Source organism: Choloepus didactylus, chromosome 1 (assembly GCF_015220235.1).
Source record: "Choloepus didactylus isolate mChoDid1 chromosome 1, mChoDid1.pri, whole genome shotgun sequence".
Taxonomy (NCBI): domain Eukaryota; kingdom Metazoa; phylum Chordata; class Mammalia; order Pilosa; family Megalonychidae; genus Choloepus; species Choloepus didactylus.
In genome coordinates this window covers 103,498,752-103,519,855 of record NC_051307.1, presented here as the reverse complement: position 1 = coordinate 103,519,855, position 21,104 = coordinate 103,498,752, and the positions used below count along the sequence as shown (strand labels likewise).

At 39.0% G+C, this 21,104-nt stretch overlaps 2 protein-coding genes across 11 annotated transcripts in view; both read left to right on the top strand.

Annotated features, from left to right (window-relative positions):
* LOC119535969 (LIM domain containing preferred translocation partner in lipoma) overlaps nt 1-21,104 on the top strand; it is a 740,701-nt gene that overhangs the window by 352,265 nt on the left and 367,332 nt on the right. For 9 of the 10 annotated variants that reach the window (XM_037838441.1, XM_037838386.1, XM_037838408.1 and 6 more), the window contains one exon: nt 2,390-2,515. In XM_037838441.1, coding sequence (XP_037694369.1) covers nt 2,390-2,515 — 126 coding nt within the window. The remainder of the gene's footprint in view (nt 1-2,389; nt 2,516-21,104) is intronic. The other variant, XM_037838450.1, reaches the window with a different exon arrangement.
* On the top strand, nt 18,675-19,987 carry LOC119536022 (elongation factor 1-gamma-like). Its single transcript, XM_037838477.1, has one exon. The coding sequence runs from the start codon at nt 19,382-19,384 to the stop codon at nt 19,766-19,768; it is 387 nt and encodes a 128-aa protein (XP_037694405.1). The 5' UTR covers nt 18,675-19,381; the 3' UTR covers nt 19,769-19,987.

Sequence of the window (21,104 nt, the reverse complement as noted above, 5' to 3'; positions counted from 1 at the left end):
TCATACCACAGTCTTTCATAGTTATTAATTCTCTGTGGGATAAAGATGAGATCACCTCTGATAGAGAGGGATTAACATCTTGAAAACATCTGTTCCTAGGGCAGACACCTTCTGGCCTTAGAGGGTTTTGTCAAGCTTGAGAGTCAGACTCTGGGTAAACACAACCAATTTGCCTATCACAGATTCCCGTCTTTGATTGAGGCAGGGGAGCTGAGGAAAATCTCTGAATTTTCACAGGGCCATCCTGCAGATCTGGACCATGCAGATTGAAATACACACATACATATACACACTCACACATACATGCATATACACACTCACATACATACACATTCCCTCATACATACACTTTTGTGCATACACACACATTCACACATACACATATACAGCCTCACATGCCCACATATCTACACACACACACACACTGTGTCTCTTTGTTTCCCTTTCTGTGTCATTTACTAGAGCATCTGATGTTTCCTGTTGTCCCTCTGGCTGCTTATACCCAAAAGATGTTGATGTAAAGAAGGCCACTAAATGGATGACAGACTCTGTCATCATTCATTCATTTACTCAGAGATATTTATTGACCACTTACCAGTGGATCATGCCCAAAGCAAGATCCTGGTGGTACAGGAAGAAGGAAAACAGACAAAATCCTTGCTTTCATGAAGCTTACATTCTTGGTGGGGGAGGGGTGGGGGGTGGAGCTGACTAACAATAAAAGAGATGAATAAACGTATAAGATAATGTTAAATGGTGATAGAAATTATGGGAGAAAAATGGATGAGGGACTAGAGAATGATGTAGAGAGGACATTTAAAAAAAAATTGCCCGGAACTAGAAAATCATGAGGTCTGCTTTAGGTAATATGATTAAAAGTTACCCATATTTTTATAGGACTGGTAAACGAAGATGGCAACTGCCTTATGGGACAGGTGGCAGTCATTAGGTTTGGCTCCAAGGGGCTGGGCCATAGTTTTATAGATAGTTGGTGTTATCAGAGTGCTTGGGATAAGTCAGGTCCAGGAAGGCTTAACTCATCCTGGCTAAATTCACATGTGACGGACTGATACAGCAGATCCCAGTAGATCAGTCTTAGGCAGAGACTTAAATATGTCTCAGGACTCAGAGAAAGCAGCTTGATGAGCAAGATACTAGGGAAAAGGCACTAGTGGTCTTAGTAGCCAGTGCCATTGTGCTATCATTGTTTGACACACCATATACAGTATCAGGATAGATTTACTTAGAGGGCTATCAGATGTAATGTTAGTCTGTTGCTGGAGATATTCTTTTTTCTTGACTTATCTTTTTTCTAGGCTCTTGCAGGCACTATCCTGATATTTAACCTCCTCAGACAAGTTCAATCAAGTTGATTAGGTTATAGTATCTTCACGATATTTCATTCCTGTTGGATCTTGCTGATGATGCACTTTGGTTTCTTAATAGAATCTTAGAAGATAGTCCCATCCCTCTTACAGGGTAAATATTACACTGTCTCCATAAAAGATTATCTTCACCTGACCCTGCTTCCAAATCCTAGGGCCACCTACCTTAAATCTCTTTGCCTTAAGATCTGGGCAGACTTTGCGTTTGCCTGTTTTTCCCAAGCCTGCTCACAATTCCTGGAAATGCCCTTGTGGTGGCCTCATTGCCTTCTCCTCTCCTGTAACTGATTCTGAGTGCAGGTAGAGGTCTGCATCTGATAACATGAGGATAGTGGCAAAGGAAATTTGTAGATCCCCAACCTCAAAATTAGTGATCACAGTGGCATGCTTTCTCAGAAACTTCTTGGCCACAGAAATCTGAGCAGTCTCATTCCACTCACTTTACAGGCACATCGCCTGTGACGTGCCACCCTCCACACACACACACACACACACACACACACACATCCCCAATACTCACGGAGCCCTATACTCACCAAACCCGCTCACCCGCTCATGTTCTCGTGTCTTTGAGTGCTGGTTCCTTTCCCTGCACTACTAGCCTCCCTCCCTTGTCCCTTTCTGCTTCAACTAAAATGTCACCATTCTTTGCGATGGTTTCTGAACACGAAGAACTGGTGATTGTTCCATGATTAGATCTGTTCCTCGAGTGTAGGGATGGAGGCATTTATTTCCTTTCACTTGTATATTCATCAGCAGCGCCTCTAAGAGAGTGTATGACCTTAGAAAATCACCTCACATCTGTTTTAGTTTTATTCTCTGTCAAACAGGGATATTCCTACTTTAGTCTAGCTCATGGGTTTTTTATAAAAGCTAAAAAAAAAAAAATAAAAGGTGAAGAAGAGCATGGGCAAATTGACCATGTAACGTGGTAAGTCTCAATTCATATTAATATCAATTGAAACTGGAAAATTCCTTTTTTAACATGCATGTGTTTCTTATAGCAGGTTAACCCTGGAGGCAAGACCCTGGAGGAGAGACGCTCCAGCCTGGATGCCGAGATCGACTCCTTGACCAGCATCTTGGCTGACCTGGAGGGCAGCTCCCCCTACAAGCCTCGGCCTCCACAAGTAAGTGCTTCCCCTAAATGTTTCTCCGCATTTCCAGCCACAGTTTTCTACTCTTCTCTGAAAGAATGTTCCTTTTTCTAGCCCTTCAACTCTTTTTTGGCTCTTCCCAGCTCTGACAGTTTAAGTTGTCTTGATATTTAATATTGGCCTGTGTTAGTTAATAGGCAGAACATTCTTTAATTGATTTTATTAGTATTTTATTTAAAACTCCCATAACATTGTACAAAAATATTGTGAAAAAGCAAACTTCCTCTTATTCCACTGCCCTAGACTTCTTCTAGCTTGCCTGTGTGGATACTTTATGTCTTTTATAGTCTTCAGAAAATGATTTAGCATGCCTTTAGAAGGTTAAGGTGAGAGGGTGTATGTTTTGTAAAGAAATTCCTTCCATTAGATATTGAGTTTGTTTCCACTTTTTTGTTGTTGTAACTAATGCTACAGTGGGCATGTTCATATATGTGTTTTCTTTGGAGCTATTTCCCTTCCTCAGGTTACTAAAAGTGGCATTTCTACATTTGGGAGTATGACTTTTTTCCTGACTTTTCTTTCCAAAGGCTGTAAATAATTTATATTGCTATCAGCAGTTTGAATATATTAGTTTCACTTCAGTCTCACCAGAATTTGGTGATAGCAGTGAATTTGTGCTTTGGAAGTATAAATAAATGGTACCTTGTTGTCAGTTTTTTTTTTTTTTTTTTTTGCATTCCTTTGCTTTCTTTAGAGCAGCACTGTTTTTCTGCAACTGACTTTATTATCTGCATTTTAAAAGCTGACCTTTCTGTGCTGCCTCTCTGAGTATTTATTGGGTTAATGACAAGATCTGTCTCAGGGCTGCTGAGTCCTCAGAAGACACTTAGCAGAACTCTAGATTGCAGACCTTAGACGAGCCCCGTTGCCTCTATATTGTTGTTTGGCTCTTGGGTGATGTTTGCTTACTGTGTGGCATTTTGAGTTCAGCTCCAATTCTTGAACAACAGCTCCTATGTTAACAGTTATTCCTTTCTCAAATTAAAAACAAGCCCCACCTCTCAGCTGTCAGTCATTTCAATGCTTATGTGCACATAAGGCTGCAGAGCTTCCTTCTTTAAAGGTATTCACATTACTTTTTCTAGACATTTAACAGGACTGTCAGTTATGTCGTGGCACATGGCAAAACAGACTAGAGCTTAGCTCTTCCTTAGCTGTCTTTGCTCTTGGCTCTTCTAGGCCTGTCAGTAGTAAAAATGTAGTTCAATTCTGTAAATATATACTGAGATGCTGGTATATAACAGACATTCTGGTCTTTTGGAGGAACTGGTAGGTGAAGGACAGTGGATGGTTGAAAGGGAGAAAAATAGGATCCAGTTACCATCTTTCAGGAATCCATAATAGTTTAAGGTTTAAATTATGGCAGATATGGTAAAAGCACAAGGAAGAGGGTGACACGTTCTTTTGGAGATGGCAGAATCTGTATTGTTGGAAGTAAGATGGGAAAACAGCCTGAGCCTTAGGGCAGAAAAGTACAGGCTTTCCTCAGAGAAACTCAAGCAGAATGGCTGAAGAAGAGGAAGCCATTGAAAACTGGGTTATAAGATTGGAATGGTTTCCTAGAGAAAGTCTGTAGACAAGTTTGAAGGCCAGATTAAGGTTTTGGCCTATCTTTTGTAAATAGCGTAGAATATTTAGAGATTCTCAAAGAGGGTAAAGCTAGAATTCATTCTGAAAAGGAAACATGGGAAACAGGACCAACTTCAGAAAGATGTAGGAGGTTGGACAAGTAATATTCTCCAGGAAGATTTGCTTACTTCATAGTTTCTGACCATTGTTTGATGTTCAGCAATTTTCCAATTCCACCCAAGCAAATATTCTCAAGCCCAGTTTCTCAGAACAGCAAGGCCTCTGGTTTTGCCACTGGACTCAGCTGTCTTATGCCCAAATGCTTCTATGCTCTTTTCTTTACCAGTGTTTTTGCTTATTTTTTTCCCCCAATGAACTCTTATGTCCTAATAAATACTGTGGATATTCTGCTTTGAGGTTTTTGCTTAATATAACCTTCGTTCTTTAAGGCTGTGCCTACACATGTCTTCCATAAACCACTAAATTTTAGTGGGTTTATTCAGCAGCTACATTTTTGTTTGCGCAATCTTACTGTGCACACAAAGTCATAATCATTCATATTTGGGTAGCTCTTCACTGGTTGTGAAGCACTTTCTCATATATTCTCACTTGAGTGTCTACACAACTCTGAAACATCAGTGATGTGCTTATTTTGTGGGTGAGAAAACTAAGACTTAGCAGATAAGCGACTTGTCTTAGGCTATATGACTACTGTGTGAACACAGCTGGATACTGAATTTAGGCTCACATTTAAGTTCCAGAACCAGATTGAAGATGTCGTTTTTTTTTTTAGTTTTTTTAAATTAAATTTTTTTTTTTTGTAATGTTTTTACACCAGCTACAAAAATATGAAGTCAGTCATATGAGTGACAGTGTCCCTTGAGTATGGCTTTCCTGTAGAAAGAAAAACTTTCAGAAGATTAAAAAGCTGTTAATTATGATGACTCTTAAGTAGGAAAAGTTCAGAATTAAGGTTGAATCTTCTTTCAGTGTGCCTGTTCCATTCAGGAATTAAGGGAAGATCCATTCTAGCTTTTTAAAAATTGTTTAAAAACAAAAAAACAACAACAAAAAAAAAATTAATGGGGAGATCTAGCTCATCCTTCTGAATTATCTTCAGTTACCTTCACTCTGTTGGAACTGAATTAGATGTGTTAGTATTTATTGGTTAACATAATTATATGCTGCAAGAACAATAATCACACACTTAAAATATTAAACAATTGTGCCAAGAGAAGGTGATGTCTGCAATGGACGGTATTGGGTTGTAATTAGAAGGTACTTGAAAAGTCCTAGAAATGTAGCCTGTTAATGCCCAACTTTGATGTTTCCATTTTTGATCCAAAGCAAATTTCAAAACCTGTTGAGTCACCTGACGACTTAAAGTAGGCTAGTAGGTCTGTGATTTCTCATTGTTCAAGCATGTGCTGTGTACTTTCCCAAATCCACCTCTGAATCACTCTTGTAATGCCGCTTTGATTCATGGATCTAGAGGAAAATGACCATATTTGTGGAGTCAGTAAAAGGTCCAAGGGAGCTCAGTTCACATGACAACTCTGAAAAATGCCTGTACTCTTCAAACGAAATTTTACTGAGGCATTTTCCTCCTTTTTCTGAAGGAGCTTTCCCTCTCTTTGATTTCCGTACTTTAGTTTTGTTCATTTATTTACTGTTTGTTTATTTATCCAGATCTTTATTTGGGAAATATGGTTTCATTTTACATATTCATTCATTCATTCAACTGGCATTTATTGAAATCCTACTGATGTTAAGCATTAGAACTCAAAAGTTAGTGCCAACATATTCTTGCTGTAGTATAGATTTCAGTCTTACAAAAGAGACGGACACATAGACAATTCAAAGGGACACAAAAGAGGGCTGCAGTGTGCAACTTATGTCATCACATGGCTCACCAGCTATTGAAATTGTTTGGAGATCAAAAATGGGATTATCAAAATTGCATCTTGTGCCTTTATATGGAACTGTCTGGGACGGTTGCATAGCATTTGCGTTCTCTTGGGACTTATACATCCACATGTACTGTGGGGAAGGTGTGGAATTAAAGGTGCAGGAATAATAAGGCGAAGCGTGTTGAAAGGGGTGCCTTGTTTGGAGAATAGGTTAGTCCAGTTGCAATGTAGGATATGTGGATTGTGAAAAGAAATGACAGATGAAGAAATCAAGCGCAGTTGTACTTGGGTAGCCCTCTTGATGTCTAAGCTCCAATAAGAAGGGGGATGAGTTTAGGGGGCATAGCAGTAGTCTTTCTGGTTGTATTGGATCTGGGAGTAGTTCCTTTAGCAAGTTTTACATAGGGTGTAAAAATATTCAACTGTGACAGCACAGTTATGGAATTAAATTACGTTAGTATATGGAACTAAAATTTCTAATCAGGAGAAATGTTTGGATTGAGGGATTAGTTTTAGAACAACAGAAATGAGAAATTGGAAGGTGATCATGGGAGAATTGTATGCTCAATACTATCATACAGTAATATCAGAGCCTGAGTGGGTCTTTGAGTTCATGTAGCCCAACTTCTTGTTTGAGGAAGGAAAATTGTTTTCTGGCAAGGGAAAGAACGTTGCTCAAGGACAACACTGTTAGAGACAGGATGAATGATTCTTTTTATTTTCCCTGAACCATGAGATAATGGTTCCCCTTGAATGCTAACAGCAGCTGAGGGACAGTTAGCTTTTCCTTTAGCAATTCAATTAGTTATCTCTAACATGTCTCTCTTTTGTGATGTTTCCTCAAAAATATGCCTTGGAAATACAAATAAACAGCATACCTCAGCGGTTCACTGAAAACATGACAGTATGGTGGTCTTGAGTTTGTGGATATCTAGACCCCACCTTTTGGGCATCATTTGTTAGTATAAATGCAGCTTAGACTCTTTGGAAGAGCTATGGAGGCATCAGATGGAAATTCTTAGAAGATAAGGAATCAGTCATGGACTTAGGACTTTTGTTCTTCTCTAGGGAGAGCCAAGGTTAGAGGGCTAGTCTTCTAATGCCTTGTATGAGGCTACCTTGTCTTTCCTGCAGGAAGCTTAGAAAGGTTAGACCTGGTGTATAGGTGATTTGGAAGTATGTTCCACCATTCTTATATTAATATTTCAGGGTACCTGTGGATTTAGTATTCCCTGAATCAAGTTGCCTTTGAACTGATCAAATGGAATTTCACTATCCTCCTTTATACTAATATGAATGTTCGGAGAGACTTTGGGGAGGATAATAGGGTTTGGACATAGTTATAGCCTAGTCTCCAAGTTTGTCAAAGGCAAAACACTGTTCTGAACTCCTTGTTCTCACCTCTCTGAAACTTGGCCACATCTTAACTATGAACTTCTGGTTCCTGATTTCTAAAATGGTCATGGTAACTACCATCCACTCACCCTTTTTGAGAGATATGATATTGTTCTGGATCTACAAGAAATGAAATACTGGCTCAAAACAACAGTCTACTCAATCCTTTCTGTTTTGTTTTGGGATTGTTGGCTGTGTGTCTGGAGCTTCCTTTGAAGTGAAGGATTGGGGCTTATCCTTTCTGAACGTCGGTTACCCTCTAAATAATATATTTAGCTTCCTCATTTAAAGCATTGAAAAAATTTTGTAATTTCTCAACTTTTTTGGAAGCTGAGTATTTAAATACTGTTGGGTCACATGGTCATGTCTTCTAATTGCAATCTAAGTACACCCACACTGAGTCCCTTTCATGGAGCCATAATATATGAGGCAACCTAAGAAATTATCTCAGATGTGTATGCATGTGTGTGTATGTTGTGTCAACGGTTTTTTATTAGGAATCCATGTAGGCTGATATAGTGTAATCAGGCTGGAGTCTTGTGCCATGGCTCCTCTGTTTTCTTGTGTTTCATGTTATAGCTTGCAAGAGCCATGAGCAGCTGCGGGGGAAACTAATTAGTAAGTAAATTTTTAATATTTCATATCCAGTGCAACCCATACATGTAGGGCTACTGGGAGATGAAAGCTGCAACATGCTGATACTGTGTGTTGAGACTTAGACTCACTTCAGACTGAAGATGTTCCTGGTTCTTTGTTTTGCTTCTTGGACATTGAGATAGAAACTGGATGTTACTCTGTTGGAAAAGAGAATATGTGTGGGTAGTGTCACCTTCTTCTTCCCATATTCTTCTTGTAACCATCTAGAAGGGTTCCATGATTTGTTGAGAAAATGGATTTGTCTATACATCTGTATTGTCTGCTAACTATGAGCTGTCTTTGAGAGCTATGGTAAAAGTTAAAGCACTGTAAAAACTTCACATATATTAACTGGAATACAGTAAAAATGTGTAAAAAATGCCATTTTTAAAAGAAAAAGATCTAATTCTTTGAAATTCCTGTGTTTAGAGGATCTGGCTTACTTTGAATTAGTCTGTACCTGCCAGAAAACCTCAACAGTTAAGTAATAATGAGATAGGGGTGGAGAACTGGTTGGTTGACTCAAAGTTGCATGCCATGGGTATGATGATGGGTAATTAATTTTTAGATTGAATATAATTGCATCTCGATCTACCTCCTTCTTTATTTTTAAAAGATGTTATTTGAGTTTGTGTACATATATGTACTTTTATATTTTGGTGGTGAAACAAATATGTGGCATACATATTGAAAATTAGCTGTTAATCTGTGTTTTGAGTGCCATGAAAATGTAACATCATTTTCAAGGTGGAAATTTAGGCTGGAAATCTATCTTGCATTGCACCTCTATGAAACTCTTGCCAAAAAATGCTCATTTCATGACTCAGTGGAAGAGTCTGTTCTGAATAAATGTTAGTTCCTTGTAGTGATTGGGGAGGAAGCTTAGCAGGTAGCTGTTGCCCAGTACCCTGAAGAAACCAACTCTTCTGAAGACTGATAGTCTTCTATAGACTTTCTCCATCGTCCCCTTGGTAGCCTTTAGTTGTGATTTGTTTGCAAGGCCTTGATAAATTCTTGGCTCAGAGATGATTGTGTTACATTGCACTGAATCACTCAATTTAGGCATTGGTTTAAAATGAAATACACAAAGCTGCCTGTTGAGTTTGTCCATTTAAGAATAGCATCTTGGTGGAAATAATCAGCCCTGTGTCCATGCAGAAACACACATCACATTTGCAAAATTAAGAGATTTCTTGTCAGGATTGGTTTCCCTATTTCTTCCTCCTCTCCCACTGTTTAAATATCTATTCTGGAAGTAGTCTTAATCTGAAACTCATTGTCCTTCTTTCCTTTTTTTAACTCAAAAATAAAATAAACAACAAAAAACGAATTCAGCTCTTTTCTACTCGAGATGACTAGACTTTACCATGGCACACACATAGGATTGTGTTTTGTATGTTTTAAGATAGAAGTAACACCTCAGATTAGATATATTCGTTTTGTCCATTTTGACACCCATTTCTTTTTATGTGTTTTATAGCCAAACCACAGTATAATGATGATAACAATGGTCTCTCTAGACAGAAAGTTGTAGGTGGTTAATAACCTATCTTACATTTCAAAATTTGTCTTGGTGAATAACTGGTCTGCTCTCCACACAAAATCTCACACTGGAATATAACTGCTAAGATTCTTTTCACACTGTGGAAAAGCATATATTTTCTTTCAGTGGATATGTTAGTTATAAACATGAAATTTTAGTTTGCTGTTTTTCATAACTGAACATACATGTTTCCTTATAAAACTTTGGACTTGAATTGAGATAAAAGATTAAACTGGACACATATTGCTGTTGAGCCAACCATTTTAGTTTTCATTTGTAAGTGCAGATGAGGCCATTGGTGAATTTGGGAATTGTTTCTCCCTGCTGTGAACCTGGGCCCAGACATAAATAGGCATCTAAGTTATGCTGTTGTGTTGGGGTTCAAGACCATAGAAGGGGATTGGATCATGTTTTGTTGTGCTGAATCACAGATGACTCAAATGTAGAGTAAAAATCTAATAGTTTTACCTGCCAGAGTACATCTTGTCAGATAATATAAAAGTGCCTAATGCCTTAAGCTTGAACAGGAAAGAGATAATTTTGATAAATACCAGACCATAAAGTCTCTGCCACAAGACTATCTTTGTTTCCTGGCACAAAGAGGCACTCATATTCATGTCTGGGAATAAATAAATTAATAGTGTCATCATACCCAGTAATGATGTAAATATCTGCAGTCAAAAATCTGCTAGAGAATTCAACCTGGGATTGATATCTGTTCAGTGCCTGACAAAGGTATACTTGCTGCCTGATTTTTCTATAATGAACATGTATTTACACTAATAAAAAAGTTAAGAACAGCAGAGGCAAATGGTTTTTGAAAGGCCAATTTAATGGTAACCACTGATTCATCTAAGTTTTCTAGCTTCATTCCTAAATTGCTTTTTATCACTTGAAGGCAATATACTTGGTTAAGAAGATCATGTTACCATGAGTTATGGTTTAATATTTTGCCCACTTGCTTAGTGGGTGATTTAAGAAGTAAACATGAAGATATTTTCTGTATCCTTTACAGAGCTGCTGAAAAGACAAGACCATTATTTTTCTGTGTTTCCTATTAGAAAGAACCATATGATAAATAATTTGGATGTAATGCCAGGGGCAAAAAGTTACCTGACAATTAATTGATATATGCCTCCCTTTTTCAGAAAAATAAATTTGCATAATTGTCATATGGATCTTTTGCCTTGACTGCCAGGAAGCTCTGCTTCATGTAAAAAGGGAGGCTGTAAGATTCAGTCATCCTTCATTTACCACTTTGTTTCTGATTTCTCTTGACCCAGAATCTGAAATGTCATAGGTATATTCCAATTGTAAAGTGTTTAAAAATCAATTAATTGCCTTAATCTAACTATTGCTTTTTAAATGGAAATAAACTGTGTCTATACATGTGTGCCTGTGACCATGCTAAAATTGTGTAAACCAGACCTTTTTTATTTATTTATTTTTTTTTAAGAGCAAATTGGATTCTAAATGGTTTCTTTGCTTATATTGATAGTAAACGGAGTGTCCGTTTGAGTAACATATTCCCCTGGTGTAAATAAAATATAAGATTTAAAGTAGGTTAAGGTGAAAGAATATTTATTTATTCCTTTCAAGAGCTGTGCTGTTTTATAAAGCTTAGAGCACTTATAATCAGACCCATGAGCCCATTACCTGAATCATTTGTGAAGTATCTTGAGCTCCTTCTCATTCTTTCTTGATATTGTACTGTTTATTCAAAAACAATGGAAAATGTTACTTCTTAGATGCTGCTAGCGGTGCCAAGCTCTTAGGTGAGAAGTGATCTTCTCAGCCCTCTCAGCCACCCAGCAGATAGAGTGATGTTTTATTTTTCAAATGGCTGGCTTATGTTAAATTGATCCTTACCAAGGCAGTCAAAGCCAGGAAACAATTTTTATAAACTGCATCCTGGATGACTTAATACTCTACGTAATGCTAATTTTAGGACTTCTTTTCTCATCAGCCAGTCTAGAGTAGCTGTAAGTTATGATGTTTGACTTTTGTTTATGAGGACGACTATTTTTTACAGTAACTTTTGGATCTTTCCTTACCACCAAGCAAGTGAGGGGAGGGGGACTGAGAAATAATCAGGATGCGCTGTTTGCTCCTGTGTTAGATATGTTTCCTGGAGTACTTTCAGATGAAAGGGAATGAATAGAGATGTGTCATTCAGGGCCATTAGCTCTACCACTATCAGTCATACTGGATGAGAAAAAATAGAAAGAAATGATTTAGAATGTTTGACTGAAGATGTGAATAAAGACTTAGATAGATGTTGAAAACTAGGACTAGTAAAGCGTGACTTTCTGAGAAAGCAAATGGGATTCAAGAAAGTGGCCATGGTGTATGTATTTCCAAAAGCTGCTTGGATTCTTACTCTCTTGTTCATTGACTGTTTTATTCATTCATGCAATTAATTCTCGTTATTCATTCATTCTTTTATTAATTGACTACTAATTGAACACAAACTCTATATTAAACTGTTGAAAGAATATAAAGACCTAAATAAATAGAAAGATATTCCATGTTCATTGATGGAAGACATAATATTGTTAAGATTGCAATATTTTCAAAGTTGGTCTACAGATTCATTGCAATCCTTATCAAAATCCTAGCTGGCTTCTTTGTAAAAATTGTCAGGCTGATCCTAAACTTCATAGGGACATTCATTGGACCCAGAGAGCCAAAACAATCTTGGAAAAAGAAGAATCAAGTTGGAGGACTTACATTTCCTGATTTCAAAATTTACTACAAAGCTACAGTAATCAAGACAATGTAGTACTAGGATAAGGGTAGATATTTAGATCAGTGGAATATAATTAGGAGTCCAAAAATAAACCCTTATCATTTACCATGTGATTTATTTTATCTCTCTAACTTTCATTTTTCTGAGTAAATGACATATCTCACAGTTGACATGACGACCACATAGAGTAATGGGCATGTGTATAATGTATTAATACACTATACTGCATATAATAAATACTCTTATTCCTGTTGTTTTCACTACTATCATCATCATCAAATGGACTTGGGCAGAAACGCTGGGAAATGAATACAGGCAGCAGGTGGGAGGACTGATTTGAATGACACTAGGATTCCCTGGTTCTCCCATTCTTGGTCACAGGGCTGGGAAGTTTCTGTTCCCTGGTACAAAAACTTGGAAGGAAAGACAAAAGACCTCGATTCTAGTCCAGCCTCTAAAGTGAATGTTTCTGTGCTTAAGGCAAACCACTAGCCTCAATAATGCCCTGGTGATGTTTGCCATGATGGCTGGTATAGCTGTTTCATTTATTAGACTGCTACTGATAAGAACCTCCTGTGGCCTTGGAAAATGTTTTATATGAATGTCATTGAGACTCTGGTGAGCACTGAGGATGGTTGTAGGTCAAACAGTCTGAGGGTAAGTAGGAGACTTCACACCCTCAGCCTTGCAAAGAGTATGCCATCCCTTAAAAACAAACAAGAGAACCTTGCTTAGACCTCTAGATCAAATTATTTAGGATGCCTTAATGGGCCAGAGCTTCTGTAATTGGACAAGATATCTAGTGGATTGTTACTGCCTCCTCTCTGAGTCTGTTTCAATATCTGCAAATTGGACAAGTGGAATTAGATGTTCTCTCATGCCGATTCTACCTATGAGTAGATATGGTTTTTCCCCTGTATAAAAGAAAAACTATATTGATTTTTCTTTCTTGGCTTTTGTTATTTCTCTATAGAAGATTTTTCTTTAAGACAGGATTGTAATTGATGGCAGTAATTATGTAGAACCAGAAGGAAGTACCTGGGGATTGAAGGACCAAGATCATGATGTTCAAGATACATTCAACCCAAATTCATCATGTTTAGGATGATTTGGAACCAATCTCATAGAGTTTATGATTATTTGAGAAGCAGTGTATTATAGTGGTTCCAATCAGGATTCAGACTGCCTTGGGTTCAGATCCTGGCTCTACAATTTTGTAATTGGCTGGGAATTTTAGAATAAGTCACTTAAACTCTTTGTGCCTCACTTTTTCATCTCTGTAATGCAGATAATTATAGTATCTACCACATAGAACTGTAGTAAGGAATAAATGAGTTACCGTGTGTAAAGTACTTAAAACGGTATTGGAAACATAGTAGGTGCTATTTACATTGGTAGATCCGATTAGTGGGAGCTGGATGCTAATTCTTAAGTTGGCTGAGTTATTGCTTTTATATAGAAAGGTTGATTTATAAATTTCATATGTGATATCCCACCCATCTCTCAAACAGACTTTCTATCTCATATAAGCTGGGTGTCTTTCTTGCAATACCCAAAAAGGGTATGGGTCAATCTGTCTTTGCCTCTGCATAGGTCCTTTGGTTATTTCAGTAGTTTCTAATGCATAGACTCTAAATCCAGAGCCAGAGCCATACCAGTCTTGTCTTATATGACAGATTCAAGAATCTTCAGCACCTGTTTCTGTGGATCACAAGGTAATCCCTCTGACAAGAGCAAGGTTTACTAAACAACAAAAATCGTGACTCATAGATTATGACCTTATGACAGTTTTAATAAGCCTAACATTGGCCTTTTGATGTAATTTACTCTTGTTATATTCCTCACATTCTGAGTGACTGAGGCAAATAAAGCAATGGCTCAAGTTACTGTCCATCAGAATTACCTGGAAGACTTGTTAAATACAGACTGCTGGGCTCCACAGTCTGAGTTTCCGACGCAGTAGGTTTGGAGTGGCACTCACAATTTGTTTTTTTATCAAGCTTCCAGATGTGGGAACCATGCTATGAGAACCTTTCAAAGCTGCTTGTCAATCAAATGTTTTGTAAGCAGCACCCTCTTCCTTCTTTCCCTCATCTCTGCAGCTGTGTACCCTTAAGGCTTGGTCTGTGTCAACAACAGAACATTACTGTGAAAATTCGGCCTTAAGGATCATTTAATTCAATGTCTAGAGAAGGAAACTTGAACCCAGGTTACATAGTAAATTGATATAATCTGGATGATGCATTTTTTTTTTTATTGGAAATTATTTACATCTACAATTCTTGACTGAGCATTTGGAATTTTAGAAGACTGGCATTCCAGTTCCAGCTCTGCCATGTTTGGAAACATGAATTAGAATTGTTTTGTCTCTGAGTCTCCTTTTCTTTATCCATGATATTAATACCTGTTCTGCTTACCATAGATGTTTTTTTGTGAGATGTCAATGACATACTGTGCATTAAAGTGCTTTGTAAACTATAAAGCACTATAGAAATACTTTTTCTACTTGGCCCAGTTATCTGATTCAATATCATGTGAAACATAATGTGTTTTAGGATAGGCACACTATTCCCCCTTCCCCCCAGCTAGGGTAAATATTGACTTTCCTGTTTTTAGGAAATTTCTCACCTTTTTTACAGAATCCTTTCATCTCCTTCCTATGTTCCTTTCTCTTCTCATCTCCTGCTTATTTTAAGTAAACAATTTGAAGATTGTAATTTTGCCATTTATGCATCTGAATTCTTTCATATATGTGACATGTGGTCATACGTATATCCAAATTATGAATTTTTCTCCTCGTGTCCTTCTGTATAAGATCTTCATAAGATCCTTGACAAGTTACATTATTAAGAATTGATATGAAAGAGTTGTTCTTTTGCCTGAAATGCACCTATTTTGGGATTTGACATTGAAAAGACTGGATTGCTGTAAAAGAAATGGGTTGCTCTTAGAATGCATCTAATTGGTTGTGTGGCCTTAAGTAATCCAGTTCATCTCTCTAAGCCTCAGGTCCCAGTTTTAAATAGGGTTAGTTCTTACTCATTCCATCCGGTCTCTATATCTCTGATCTGAGTGTTGTAATATAGACAGCATTTAGACAATGTCCTTCACCATCTTGAGGAACTCTGAACGGACTTTCCACATGGACCTGTGTCTATCTTTGTAAGACATTTTACCTTCCACACCTGGGGCCTGACTGGCATTTCAGTCCTAAAGGTCCTCTACACCAACCTATAGGGTAAGGCTGTTTTCTATCAGGGCCTCTCTGGATTTGCGGGGGGTTGGGGGAGGCAGCTTATATTTCCTTTGATATGATTGGAAGCATTGAGAACACTGTGTCCTTTCTTTGATCCCTGGGAAACGGATGTTCTGAGGAGGGGATAGAGGGAAGGTTTCAGGTTTTTAGTGAGCTTCTCCCTTCAGTGATCTTCAGAGGATCTCTTTTAGTGAGATATAGGAAGTTGTATTAATTATTTGTTTTTGTGCAACAAATTGTCTCAAAATTTAGCAGCATCTAACAACCATTTATTATCTCATTTTTGCTTTGGGTCTGGGCTCTGTACCTGACTTAGCTGGGTCTTCTGCTTCAGAGTCTCTCATAAGGGTGCAATCAAGGTATTGAACCAGAGTCTGCAGACTCATCTGAAGGCTTGACTGGGGAAGGATCCACTTCCAGGCTCAGGTGGTTGTTTGCAAGGTTTAATTTGTCTTGGGTTTTTGTACTAAGGGCCTCAGTTTCTAGCCTGCTGTTGGGGAAACTGCCCTCAGTTCTTTACCATATGAACTTCTGCACTATGGCAGCTTATTACATCAAAGCATGTAAGCTGAGAAGACAATAGGCAGAGTCTGCTTGCAAGGTAGGAGTCTTAATCATTTTTAATGTAATCATGGCATTGACATCCCATCACTTTGTCATATTCTGTTTGTTATGAGTAAGTGACTTGGTCAGCCCACATTGAGGGGGACAATACAAGGGTATAAATATGAAGGGGTGGGGATCATTGATAGTCGGCTTAGAAACCTGCCTACCCCAGAAGAGGATGACGTTAGACTTACTGTCAGCCAGGATTTAGAGAAAATATGGGTTTGTGTGTAGAGCTGGGTGGATGATTGAGTCTGGGGGTGGAGTAGGCAGATGGGATGTAATGAAAAGAATGGGATCTGGAAGAAATAAGAGGTAATGAAAGGCACTAACAGATATAAAGGAATGTTAGAGTGAGAAGGGATTTCAGACGTCTTTTTTTAAATGCAATTTTATTGAGATATATTCACACATCATACAGTCCATCCAGCATATACAATCAATGTCAGAAGTCTTTTGATCTAACCACCTCAGTTTCCCAAAGAGACCAAGGTCCAAAGAGAGCCTTGCTCAGACCACAGAGATTATGGCAGAGCCAAGGGTAGGACCAAAGTCATGATGCAGTCCAGATTGAAAAGATCTGATCTCTGACTTTTGATTTGTCTTCTGGTAGCTGTCTGACCTTGACCAGGTTTATTCCTTGAGATATGATTATGAAGTCTGTAACTTGGAGCTATCATTTGTCTGTATATTTATGCTTTAAAGCAAATTAGCTATTTTCTCTGACAGTTCTTTATAAACTATAAAATCCTTTAGAAAAATAGAGTATGCTTTTGTTTAAATTAATGATATATATTTTCAAAGTAAACAAGCATTCCCTTTTGCCAGAGAGGTTGAGTACTAGATCATATGAATATAGATCTTTATATCTATCTTTCTCAGTCATCTACTAATGCATAACAAGCTACCTCAAAACTTAGTGTTATCAATTTTGCTCCCAAATCTGCAATTTGGGTAGGGCTCAGTGAGGATGGCTTATCTCGGCTCTCTGCCAAATCAACATAGGTGGCTTGAGTGGTGTTTGGTGTATGTGCTTTGAAGATGCCTCCGCATGGCTGGAAAATTGATGACGGGGAGCTTAGCTAGAGCTGTGCATCAGGGACCTTCATTTCTTTCCATGCGGGTCTATCAAAAGGCTACTCGGGCCTCCTTCCAGCATGGTGGCTGAGTTCCAAGAGCAAGCATCCCAAGAGAGCAAAGTAGAAATGCATGGTGTTTTATGACAGGTTTAGAAGTCACACATGGTATCAATTCCACATATTCTGCTAGCTGATGTAATTACAAAGGCCCACCCAGGTTCAAGGACAGGGGACAAAGATTCAAACTCTTGATGAGGTTGTAACAGGGTTCCAGAAGAGCGTTTGTAAAGAGATACTGTTGTGGCCATCTTTGGAAAATGTAATCTGCCATTATATGATATGATATAAAATGATATGATGTGTTGTTGTATATTATGGTATGATATATTTTATCATATCATATTATAATGGTTTACATTATATTAAAATGGTTTCCATTTGTTGAGTACTTTCTATGTGCCATACATGTTCTAAGTCCTGAATTAAAACTCACTTACCCTGTACAACAACCCTACAAGGTAGTCATTATTCTCATTTTCACAGATAAGGAAACTGAGACAAAAAGATGTCAGGTAACTTGCCTAAGGTGGCACTAACTCGTAAGTTGCAGAGTTCGCATTCAAACCCAGATGATCTGTTTCTGGAGCCCACACGTTTAACCTTTCTGCAAGACTGGTTCTATGTCTATATTTGTATGTATATCTCAGATCATATCCATACCATTCCCTTCAGCATTCCCATCCCCATGTCTGTCAATTGGAAAGAGGAAATGAATGGAGAAGCAGACTGGATGGGCGGGAATCACACGCAAGTTTGTATTAACTTTCAGGATGATAGTCTGAGTCTGCCACCTTGGGGCTTCAAGGCCAATTCTAGGCCAAGAGAAGAAACAACTTAACATTTCACTAGTTCCATATAGGGTGTTCAGTGGCCATGATGAATTTGACTTTAATTTAAAAAAAGCATATGAGGGTCTGGGGAAATCCAGGAGGGTGGCCAAGTAAGATCAGAATATATATATAGGAACTTGGGGCCAATATTTAATAAAGATTAAAGAAATTGAGGGGCATCTATTCTCATCCCACAAAAGTTCAGCTATCTGGTAATCTTTTTCAGTCAACTAAATTCCACTGGCTTCTACATTGGGATTTTTATCAGCACTTAGCCAACAAGTTGAGAAAACCACAGTTAATTACATGCTAGTTTGTATCAATTTTTAAAATTCATTTCTTTGTTTAATCATCCACTCATTCATTCAACCAACAATTATTAAGCCCCTACTGAATGCAGGGTACTGCAGATTAAAAGTGAGGGGAGGCTGTTTTTGTTTTTTTTTCCTCTGTGAATAACCATGGCAACTGGGACCCTATACCCGGAAACCTAGAGGGCCTTCAAGGTCCTCATTGCTGCTCAGTACAGTGGGGCTCAGCTCCGTGCGCATTCTGCACCACCCCACTTCCACTTTTACTAAAGGAACCACACTCCTGAATTTCCTTCCTATCTTCCTGATGGCAAGTTTCCAGCATTTGAGGGGGGCAATGGATTCTGGGTGTTTAAGAGCAACACCATTCATTGCCTACCATGTGAGCAATGAGTCGCTGCAGGGAAATCCTCAGAGACAGCAGCCCAGGTGGTGCAGTGAGTGAGCTTGGCTGACAGTGACATAGTCCCCCCAGCTAGTACCTGGGTGTTCCCCACCTTGGGCATCATCATGCACCACAACAGGCAGGTCACAGAGACTGTGAAGGAGGAGGTGAGGCAAATTCTGGGGATGCTGGATGCTCACATGAAGATGAGGACTTTTCTGATGGGTGAACTTGTGACATTGGCTGGCATCTCAGTTGTCTGCACCCTGTTGTGGCTCTACGAACAGGTCCTTGAGCCTTCTTTTTGCAAGGCCTTCCCCAGTGCCAGTCAATGGCTCCTTACCTGTATTGACCAGCCCCAGTTCCGGGCTGTGTTGTGGGAGGTAAAACTGTGAGAAGATGGCCCAGTTTGATGCTAAGAACTTTGCAGAGAGCCGGCCTTAAAAGGACACCCCATAGAAGGAGAATGGTTCACAGGAGGAGAAGCAGAAGCCCCAGGGTGAGTGGAAAATGGAGAAAAAGGTGGCTGCCTCTGCTCCCAAGGGGGAAATGGATGAAAGTGTGCAGGCACTGCCTGCCGAGCCAAAGGCCAAAGACCCCTTCGCTCACCTGCCCAAGAGTACCTCTGTGTTGGATGAATTTAAGTGCAAGGAGTCCAATGAGGACACACTTTCTGTGGTGCTGCCGTATTTCTGGGAGCACTTTGATAAGGATGGCTGGTGCCTGTGCCATTCTGAGTACCGCTTCCCTGAAGAGCTCACCCAGAACTTCATGAGCTGCATCCTTATCACTGGAATGTTCCAGCATTTGGACAAGCTGAGGAAGAATGCCTATGCCAGAGTCATCCTCTTTGGAACCAACAAGGGCCACTCCATTTCTGGAGTGGGGGTCTTCTGAGGCCAGGAGCTTGCCTTTCCTCTGAGTCCAGATCGAAATGTGGACTGAGTAATACACATGGCAGGAGCTGGATCCTGGCAGTGAGGAGACCCAGATGCTAGTTTTAGAGTACTTTTCCTAGGAGGGGGCCTGCCAGCATGTTGGCCAAGCTTTTAATCAGGGAAGTATCTTCAGCTGAACATCTCTTGCCATCACATAGCTGCCTGCACCTGCCTTTCAGGGAGATGGGGGTCATTAAAGGAAACTGAGCATTGGAAAAAAAAAAAAAAAAAAAAAAAAGTGAGGGGAAACAGTTCCTGCCCTCTCTCTCCCCACCATGAACTTCTAATAAAAGAGACAGATATGTAAACAGATAATGACAGAGAAATATGATGCACATATGAACAAGGCTCTGTGGTCTGAATTCCCAGTCTCCACCTAGTCCCCAGAGAGGTCAGAAGAGGTTTTCAGAGATGGCATTTAGGCAGATATGTTACAGGAACTGGAAGTAGTTCAGCCTGGTTGGAGCTCAAGGTATGTAGGGCAAGTGTCATTAAATAAACCTGGAAAGGAAGGCAAGTAAACCTAGTCTGCAATCCTTCCTTCTGCCTGCCTTATATGCTCAGTGATGACTCAGTACCAGGAATATCAGGCAACAAACAACACACATGATATTAAATTTCTCCTTTTATCTATGCGTCCTCTATGCAAATACCTCAATGCTAGTAACTCATCTTAACACTGCAAGGATGTGGGCTAGAAAGGCATGCATCCCATGAGGGTAAAATCACACCAGGCCCTTTAGGATAAGTCTTCCTTCCTCTAGAATGCCTTCTTTATCACAGTATCATTTGGCAACATTCATGGTTTGGGAGGGCTTTACTGCATGCAAAGCACATTTATAGCACATTATCTCTCTTGTTACTTAGCATGTGAATTAGTTAAGATTGGCCCCCAAATGTGAAATGACTTAATTCCCACAGCAAGAAAGTGAGGGAAGCCAGGCATTGAACTCATATCTTCTATTTCCAAACTCCAACCTATTTATAATACATTAGTGGTCCACCAGAGTTGGAAACCCTTTATTCAAATGAATTCTTATTCGGAAGCATGTCATATAAAATGATATATTAAGATGGCTAATGTTGAAATAAAATTTGGAATAGCACTGGTTGAAATATGGGACCAGGGCTCTGGAGCATGACTTAGCACCTTCTTGCTCACTCCCAGAGGCATTTCCATCTCTAGTGGTGCAAAAACCACTCCCCTTCCCTGAGCTCATTCTCTATCTTTAACTTGGAGCTCTCAGGAAAGACCTGATTATCATTTTGCTGTCCAGGGTGGGGGTTAATATGGG